We start from the raw sequence: 10,157 nt of genomic DNA, 5'->3' as shown, positions 1-10,157 counted from the left end.
TCACAATGAATTCAAAGACACAAAAAAGTTTTTCTAAAGATGTCCTATATACATATATATATTTTATTTTAAAATGTCATTGAGCATATACATTTCTTTAGCTTTTTCCAGGGGACATTGCACCTAAATCTCAGAACACACAAAATAGATCCCCTTTGCTAAACAGTTTTCATTTGGGGGTTACAAAAGTCATTGTTTCACAATCACAAAGCATAAAGGTACATGGTTCTGAAACCATTTCCAGGCAGATTCCTCTCATTCATTGTACATAGGGTAGTTTTGGGAACCCAGACCATGACACATTCCTTACAAATCACCTCTGCCATGGACCTCCCCGGGTCTCCACAAGAAACAGAAAATTGGTGGCAAAACAGGAGTAAAGAGTAACCTTGGGACTCCCCAAACAAATACAAAATACTCGTGGGAGATCAGAAGAGTGGTGGGCACGAGATTCTCCTTCCTCAAGTACATCACCGGAGAAAACAACAGCACGTTTACAGCCTGATTTGGTTACTGTCTACCTGGTCACTACATGAACAAAACTTCATCTAAGACACAGAGGAAAAATTAAAACTATTTACACAGTTAACACTGTGGATTAGAAAGAGCAGTACTCCCTAGACTGGCACTCGAATCTGACAAAGAGGCAAGTCAAGCTGCTCATGTAGTGTCCTTGAAAAATCCCAGTGTCACACACATGCCACATCACCCACACAAAACCACAGTTGCTCAGAGAGGTGGGCTGTGGTGTGCAGGCTGCAGCATTTCTTTGTAAGCCCTCAAAAATCCAAGTTCCTAACATAAAATTCTGTCCTGTGGCCAGAGACTGTTTTACCATTTTCTTAGAACTTTTAGGATCAGCCTGGTTGTTCTTTGCAATTAGACAATTGTCATTTAGGCAATGATTCTCACAGCTTTCTCCAAGTGTCCCAGAAGCACTAACTTCTGAAAATAGACTCTCATCACAGCTTAACACATTCACTCTGAAAACAGTGGAGCTGCTGGGTCACTTAAGGAAAGGTTAGATCCTCAAACTGGTGGGAAGGAAACCACTGACCACTTGAGGCTTTATAAATAAATAAAGTTGATCAGCAGATAAGGAAGGAGGTGAGAAAGGAGCTATGGAGAGGAGAATCAGAATTTTAAAGATGTGGGAGATTTTTTCTAAGTGTTTCCACGCTAATGCTCTTGGTAAACTGAAAACCCTGTTTGAATGGCCAAGATCTGAGGCCAAATTGGGGTACTGGGACTCTCGTTATCCACTAATATCTACCTATGGCTGCAATTCTTCCCAAGTAGTAAATAAATACTTAGAGGGAAGAGTAAAAAGAGGCTGGGCACAACTGCCTGCACAAAGCCCCAGAGAAGTGAGTTTCTGGGAATTCAAAAACTAGATACCCCAAATCCTCCCAAGCTCAATACTGTGGAAAATAACTGAGATTCCCACTTGTAAAGGCTTTGTCCTATTAGACAGCTGAGTACTTGGCTTAGCTCCTTTTGCACCTCCCCTCCTACCTCAGGAGCAACCACAGGTACGCACAACCACAGCAGACACACCTCTGCCTCCCTGACTGCTGACACTGCTCTGATTTCAGGTGTCACAAGAACAAAGCTTGGGTTGTCCTCTAGCAAAACATGCAGAGTGTGGCTGGACTTTGAGTTCATTCCCTTTAAGAAAAAGACTTCAACAAACAGTCTGAAGAGCAGAGGCCAACCCAACAAAGAGATTTAGAGCTTAAGCAGATTTTCATTAAAAGAAGTGACCACCACTCTCCATGTGCCCCCCATCCCCCCACCATAAAGCCTTGCCTAGGAAATCAAAAGCTTTTCATTAAACAAGACTTCCTCTGAGGTATTAGGGCAAGCAGATTTGGCTATAAGTCAGATACACAGGATTTCAGAACCACGTTTTAACATGTTGTGCACAATTTTGAGTGTGTTGTCTTTTGACCTTTCCAGGAATGCTCCAAGGGGCAGCCTGTTGTATAGACACAATTATATTCCAGGATGGGGTGACTCAGGGCCTGGGTGAAAAATAAAGCCAAAACTGAGTAAGCTCCATTCACAGAGCAACACCACTGCTGGGCAGGTCTGTCATGGGAGTTAATAAATCCTGCTTTCCACTTTTCATTTATTCACCTCATCTGTAGTCTTCTTCCCATCCCCCAAACACAAACATGGATTTGCTTGCTACTAAGATCTTTCCATCCAAGGGGGCTTATGAAAGGAATTCCTGGGTACCTTTCTAACTAAAATCAGCAGCATCAAATGCTCAAGATTTTAGGATAGTTTAGATAAAGGGTTTCCAGGGTTTTTCCTGAGACATGCCTTGGTGGTAAATGAATGGTTGAATTGAATACATCTACATGATATCTACGCCCACATTGACTCTGATGGCATGAATAAAACCAGAGAAGCTCAAGGTAGGACCCAGACAGAGGTTGAGGAAAGCAAAGAAATGAAAGGCAATGGGAACACAGGAGAAATCCTAAAGGAGGCAGCTCAGGGTCCTCCATGGAAGACTTTCTCATGTTTGCAATTTGTACATGACTTTGAGTCGGGGCAGGAGCAGGAAGTGGACCACACTGCCGTAGGCTGCCTGAATGTTTTCCCATGGCGTCATATTCTGCCAGGGAAGCAAATGGTTTACCACAAACTTCTCCCCACAGAGACATTCGGGGTAACTAGGATTTACCAGAGGAAGAGGAAACGCTGTCAGACGAAGGCGAGTCCTGACAAGGGGGTAGTCCAGTTCCTCCCAGACGACATTTCGGCAAACACCTGGTGGGGTGAACTCCCACAGTCCTTCACCTGCCTGACAGGGCACTGTTTCCACACTGTGGAATGAATTCATTCCTGAGCAGGAAGGCTCCAGACCTTCCTGAGAAAATATCTACAACTCCAGGAATGCAGGCGATTTATGACCCTGGAGGAAAAGTTCTTCTCCTCTCCTCTGGGGAAGGAATTCAAACAAACATGAGAACTGGAATTGGCTCTTCAGGACTTCTGGGGATCACACCAATGACTTTTTCTTTATTGGGTCCAAAGAGTGTTTTAATTACACGAAGTTGTCAAAATGGTGATGACACCCCAGCAGCTCAGCGGGAAGAAGACGAGGTAATTAGATGTTGTTCTACAAGGTTCCCCAGTGCAGAGCAGCAGTCTGCCTGAGAGACAGAAGTGATTTTTAAAATCTACTCTGCTATTCCCCCTGGCAGAGAAGCAGCAGGTAGAAATGGTGTCTGTCCATTTGGTGTCTACTGTTGCTGCTCTTGTGAGGAACACGCAGAGGTGGAACTAGAGTGGGACTAGGGGTCAGTTCCTGGGTAGCCAGGACATGATTCTCTGGAGAAGGGACAGGGAGCACAGCATGAGAATAACCAGTCAACCCAATTCAAATTCACTTTTATTAAAGGGCCATCTTGAGTGGGCCTTGCACGAAGAGGATAGGGAGAGGAGAAGTGCCCCTTGACAGAACTCTGACACACTGTATGTGGAGTGGGCCTAGGGACAGCCACAACCCATGAAATCTGGAGCCGAAGTGGTCCTCCAAAGAGGTGCAGTGAACCAACTGATACAAGGAATTTCCTAAACTGCTCCAGCAAACACTGCTTTATGTGTCTCCATGACACCCCACATGAGAGAGGACCAACCATCCCAGAAGTGAAAACCTAAGACTCACAGAGAAACCTCAAGCCACGCAAGGGCGACAGGAACTGTGGCCGATGAAAAACCCATATTATCACAAAAACATGCTGATTTGGTGAGAAAATGCAACTCAGGAACAAATGTTACACAACAAGGACACACTCTGTCACGCAAGGCACTACTCCAGATGGCTACCTGGGTGGTGTGGTCTGGAAACCATGAGGACACACCACGTGGGTTGGACTTTGACACAGAAATTCCTCAGCAAGGAGTTGACAAGTCCCAGTCCTGTTCTATGGGAGGGAAAAAGTAAAGACTCAAGGAATGTCAAAAAAGAAAAAAATCCCTGCCTCACCCCACCATCACCACAAAAGAATAAAGAGAAAGAGGGAGGGAGAAAGGGAACGGTAGGCAACAATCCCTGAAATAAACCTCAGGCTTCCTAGAAGGTGGGTGCCCACGCCCTCCGAGGCATGATCCTCAACTTTCCAATGCAGCACTTTTAACCCGTAGACAAAGAAGTTGGCAGCTTGACAGGCTGAAGAGTCTCCTGCCAGTTATACCTGAAAGAGGCTGCCCTAGCTACTCTAGATAAAATAAATATGAAGTACGTGCCCAAAATAGACCATGGCCACCTAGGCTTCCCTATAAAAAGAACCAACAGAAATACAACACTCAGTAGCAGCCTTTGTGTTTTGTTCTTGTTAAGTGTCAGACCTGTTACTAAAGAAGAAATGGAAACCTAAGGGTCATCTGAAGCACAGCCAGAGGCCTTTTGGCAGAAAACTCCCCACCTGTGCTGGGAAGACTACATCACTTGGAACTCAGCCAGGCACTTCCCAGTTCCACCCAGCCAAGAGGCATCCCAGTTTTCTTCCCCTTTGTCCTCCCAACCCCCCGGGGCAATTTCATGACAGTTTATTTCCATGTATTAAAGGAATGACATATACAGAAATGTCGTCTCCTGAGCCCAGCCGATCATTAGATATCCGCCATCCTCTGTCCTTCAGGACTCCCCGAGCACGCATCACCAGGTCCTGAGCTGCCAGTGTGTACCTGTGCAGGGAGAGGCAGGAATAAGACAGTCAGTACAGCTCAGGTGATGCTGGGAGCAGGAGGCATCACTACAGTCATATCAACAGTTTCCAAATACCTTTAAAATTGAAAAAGCTACATCACCTTTTCTCAAAATGTGGGAGGCCTAATGTGAGACTATTTTTTAGGCCATAGTTGGATAAGGCACTAAATACATTAAATAGCCTCTTAAATTATCCCATTGCTCAGTCCTCTTTTGATGTTTTTTTATTACATTGAGGAGAGGGTTTCAGTCTGGTGCTAATGTACCTTAAAAGATCTGCTCGGGCTCACAGCTTTCCAAGGCACACAGTATTCAGCTAAAAAAGTACACGGAGGGCCGGCCCCGTGGCGCACTCGGGAGAGTGTGGCGCTTGGGTGCGCAGCGGTGCTCCTGCCATGGGTTCAGATCCTATATAGGGATGGCCAGTGCACTCACTGGCTGAGCATGGTGCGGGCGACACCAAGCCAAGGGTTGCGATCCCCTTACTGGTCACAAAAAAGACAAAAAAAAAAAAAAAAAAAAGTACATGGAAAAAATAAGAACTTTTATTTTCAATATATTTATTTTAGGACTATGTTCCTTTTGTGACAAAGGATAGCAATTTCTCATTTATGGTAGGGGAAGATCTCCTTTTAAAATAAATTTCTTTTTAAAAAATGAGTTGATTTAAAAAAATAGTTCATAGGAATATAGCAGGAATGTGAAGGTGTTTTTTGCAAATGACTGATAACACATGGTGTGGGTGAGTGCTCCACTCATCCTTACAATGCCACCCTCTCCTCTTGACCAATGTCCCTCAAGAATTTGAAAATAAGTTTGCTCATTGAGATTTAAACTGTAAACTTGAGGAAAAATAATGATTGCCATAAGCTGATGGAAATTATTAACATCTATCGAAGACTAACTTGGGAGGTGATTTGGGTGAGCATGGGCCTTGGTTAGTCTTGAAGCATAAAAAATGAGACAAAACTTTGGCAGGTGTCTGTCCAAATATTGATTAGGGCAGAGAGTCTTACTTGACAGACTTCAAAGAACTTCAGTTCCACTGGCAGGGCTATATTTGGTGAGGGATGGCTTACTTTAGACTATGTCACTAAACATGTGATTCACCTTTATTCTGATTTCATGTTCACCAAATAACTTTCTGATAATGATCTGTCCCCCTGTGTAGACCTGCATCCGGGGCAAGAATGAGCCACTCACTTGTACTTTATCAGTCAGTTATATTTCTCCATATAAATGTCAACTGGCATTTTGGTTTATAGACCTTGTGAGCTTGGTTAAGGTGAGCCCAGCTCTGATAATGAATCTCTGTATCTTGATTAAATCAGTTTCTGAACCTAAAAAGCTAAGAGCCAAACTCTGGTAAACCACCAAGATAATAAATATCACACTATAAGGCCTCTTAGAAGACAGTCTGTGGGCCTTTTATGAGGGACCACCCTGATACTGCGAGTGACCTTTCCCCATTTGGAATGTCTCAGCCTTGCCTGCAGAACTGTGAGTTATGGAATTCAGAACACCAGAAGCCTCTCTATTTCTTCTGTTAAAACCCCTTATGTGTTTACAGACTCTCCTGTTAAAAGAGACCTGCATATAGCCCTGTTGTTACATTACTTAAGAACTGCTGTAGCAAATAATTTCAGGATTGTGAAGAATCCAAGATGTAGAGTCTCAAGAATCAAGCCTTTGATTCTTACAGCCCAGACAGAAGTGTAGCACACGTTACAGACAAGGGGAGGCTATAGTTAATAAAAAGTAAATACTTTTCTTCCTGTAGGGCGGGTAGTAGGAGAGACACCTTTTTCTATCTGTATTGAGAGAATGATGGGCTTTATAGCAGAAATCTAAATTTTACCTTAGGGAAGATGCAACCAGTCAGTCCTCTCTGAGGGTTCTATTCCTCCTGAGATCAGGAAACACACAGAAAGGGCTCCAAAGAAGCCTTTGGCTGAAGAGCCAAATAAATGTCTCAAAACCCACATACTGCAGCTCAAATACTCCATTCAGAAGAGCTCTCAGATGTTCGGCCCAGGTTACTCTTAGTTTTACATTAAATTATGTACCTGAGACATAACCATGTAGGAAAAGGCCACCAGTGATATCAGGATGACATTTATTATTCTAGTGATTGACCAGATCTGGATGTAGCTTTTCAGGTTCAGAAACCTGGCTGAGTCAGTACACGGAGATGATTCATCTATCAGGGCTGAACACGCCTTAACCCAGCTCATGAGCAGACTAGACACAGAAAATTACGGCAAGCTATAAGACAATATGGCCGACAACAGAAGACCCTCAAAGATGCCAACTCCCCCCCCCCAAAAAAAACCCCACCAGAAATCAAGACACAACTCTGTGTGGCTGTTAAAGGTAAATAGGTCTCCACAGGTCCTGCGGTCATGGGGAAATAACTGAGAGAAAAAAGCAAGGTTACATGACGTCTAACTGGCTTTATTCAAGTCATGAAAGCGCATCAATCATAGTTAGAGGCAAGAGGCCACCCTGATATTGCTATTGCTAGTGACTTTGGGTATTGTAAAAGTGGTCAAAATTAGCTTTGGTTTCTTGTAAAACAAGCATTAGGTCACCTGGAAAGACGGTTACCTGGGAAACTCACTTCCGCGAGGGCCGTAGATAATTAGGTTTTATTCTTAAATATGGTTGTCGCCTCTTCCAAGATACCTTCCTTTGAGGCTACTGTCTTCCCTTCGGTGCTGAACTTCCTGCTTCCTCAATTTCTTACTTCCCACGTTCTCCCTCAGTCTCTTCCCAGTGGGCCCGATACCCTACTCATCTGTCCTCTTAAAGCTTGATGCAAAGGTGGCTTCTCAATACACATTCTGCTCAACCTTTCTCCAGTACGGACACTGCTGACCATTTTCTTCATCCCTGAAATCTCTTTTCTTTCCTTCTTGAATTCTCCCTTCTTTTGGGGGCCTCCACAGCCCACGACACAGGCTCTTCTCTCTGATGCTCCTTCTTAGTTGCTTTGTAGGTCCCCATGAAGATTGAGGAACAACTCAATAAGTGTTCATTTATTCTCCCTTCCAAGGTGGAACTTCGTCATCATCCTTAGTGGAAGGTATTCTAGTCTCTGAGGCAAGAAATCATAGTCCTTTTCAATGTCACTTTCTCACCATGACCCTCTTCAATTATAAAACCCACAAGGGAGAGTAGGATTTCTAAATTTTGCATTATTTTAAGTGTATTACCTTAGTGGCACATGGATAATTAAAATAAAATCTAATATTATAGTATTAAGATGTGAGTTATACTGGTTTGTTGTAAATACTGATATATCTTGTTTTTGCCATCATATATGCATACCCACACACACGCGCGCGTATATATGAAAACTTACTTTGTGTTTTCTATTTATGATGTGTTTCTCTCCTCATTCTTGCCTTGTCAGGTTGATAGCTTTCTTTGATACCCACCTCCCCCAACTGGTTTGCAGGTGTTTATGTTAAGCGTTTATACTTTTAGCAGTTATGCTTAAGTTTTAAAGATATAAGTTAATCAATATTTCTCTCTTTCTTCTGAAAGTAAAAGGATCTTAGAATGTCTTCTTTCATCTTCCATGTGACTAACTAGTACTTTAGTTTCACCTTGGTTTTATACCTCCATTAGTTATCATCACCACTTACAATCTGTACTTAGATGAATAAACCAACATCCTTACTAACCTCTTTGCTTTTGTCAGCCCATTCCTTCCTTCTGGATTTAATTTCCTTCTACTGAAGGACATTTTTAGTAATTCTTTTAACAATGGTCTGTGGGGGATAAACTCACCTAAGTCGTTGGACTACGAAAACCTTTATTTTGCCTTTAATCCTGGATGACAGCTTTATTAGGAGTAGAATTTTAGATGGACTGTTATTTTCCCTCGGCAATTTGGAGATATTATTTCACTTATTTCTGGTTTCTGGTCTTGCTGAGGAGAAGTCTGCCTTTTGTCATGTCTTTATAAGTAAATGTCCTTTCTCCATGGTAGCCTTTCAGCTTCTTGTTGTGTTTTGTTGTTGATGGTATGAAGTTCCACTGAGACATAACAATGAAGATTCCTTTTTATCTATTATGGTTAGAAATTAGCTTTACTCCTTCAAACTGAGGAAATATTTAATTCAGGAAAATTCTCAACCATGACCTTTTTGAATATTGTCTTTCCTGTTGTTTTTTTTAATATACTCTCCATAAACTCTTATCAGACTTTTACATTTTATCTTCCAGATTTCAACTCCTCTGTGATATCTTACGATTTGCTAATTCCTTCTTTAGCAGTTTACTATTCAATCCATTCAGCAAGTTACTTTATTTCAATGACATTTTACCATCATAAATTTCCATTTCGTTCTTTTCCAAATTCACCTCTTCTTACCTTATGCTTCTGTTTGTACATGTTTGACTTTTCTCTCGACTGTTCTGTAACGTCCAGGCTTTCTGTGGGGGGTTGGAGGGAAAACTCCTTGGTATCTAGTTATTCTTTCTCATAGTGGGTATGAAGGTAAGATATAAGCATCTCTTTGGAAGTGGTTGTTTACTATATGCCTTGGATTATCTACAGAGTTTTAAAAATTTGCCTTACTGGGGGACACCTTGGGTTTTTCTAGTGCGAGACCATATTTGTTAATTTTTTGGCTTAGGATCCCTGTGCCACAGGAGAGTGTGAGGTTGAACTTCACACCTTTCCTGTGTGGTAGGCCTGCCCAGCCATTCCCTCCTCCTCACAGAACCTCAATTTTATCAGGTGTCTGCCCTCATCAACGTACAGCAGCTCCAACCTGAGGGAGAAGCTTAGGGAGAATCCCTACAATGTCTTCTTCCTACACTGTTCCCAGGACCTCAGATTCCTTCAAATCTCTTCTCTTTGCCCGGCTTCCCTAGTATATGTGATATCCCTGCCTGACCAAGAGCAGTCTAAGCTACAGGAGATCCAGCATTGGAACGGAAGTCAGCAACAGTGTTTAGGTGAGATGAGGTCTCTTGCAAGGAGCTTTCCTCATAAACTCATTAACTCAATACAACCCCAGGAATCTAGCTCTTGGAAGGTGGCTTTTTGTTCCAGCCCCGTACTGGGCCAGGCTGGTGACCAATTTAGTACTCATTTGCAGCCACATGCAAGAGGCAACTTGTCCCAGGCATGAAATCCCTTGCAAAGCTGCTTTATATCAAGATGGGTGCGGGAAGAAAGAACTTTCTCTGGAGAGAAAGACCTGCTTCTCTTTGTCCCCATTTTGTTCTCCAATTTCTACCTTACAAGGGCTGCCTGGGTTGGTGTCAATGAAAGAAACTGCAAATATGGCAGTAAACCAGGAGGGCTCTACCGGCTTTGGTCCTGAGGCTGAACACAAGGGCATACACATGCCATAGACTGAGAGGTGCAGGGAGTGGGGTGAAAATTTGAGTCAAGACATGAGATTAAGCACAT

General features: G+C 42.9%; 1 protein-coding gene across 1 annotated transcript in view; it reads right to left on the bottom strand.

Annotated features, from left to right (window-relative positions):
• Positions 1–4,556: 4,556 nt before the first annotated feature.
• The window catches only part of PPM1H (protein phosphatase, Mg2+/Mn2+ dependent 1H), a 254,270-nt gene continuing 248,669 nt past the window's right edge, over positions 4,557–10,157 (bottom strand). Inside the window, exon 10 of the mRNA XM_063076146.1 lies at positions 4,557–4,704. Coding sequence (XP_062932216.1) covers positions 4,557–4,704 — 148 coding nt within the window. The remainder of the gene's footprint in view (positions 4,705–10,157) is intronic.

Source organism: Cynocephalus volans, chromosome 12 (genome assembly GCF_027409185.1).
Source record: "Cynocephalus volans isolate mCynVol1 chromosome 12, mCynVol1.pri, whole genome shotgun sequence".
NCBI lineage: Eukaryota > Metazoa > Chordata > Mammalia > Dermoptera > Cynocephalidae > Cynocephalus > Cynocephalus volans.
The sequence above is the reverse complement of the archived record's forward strand: the minus strand, read 5'-3'. Positions and strand labels throughout refer to the sequence as shown.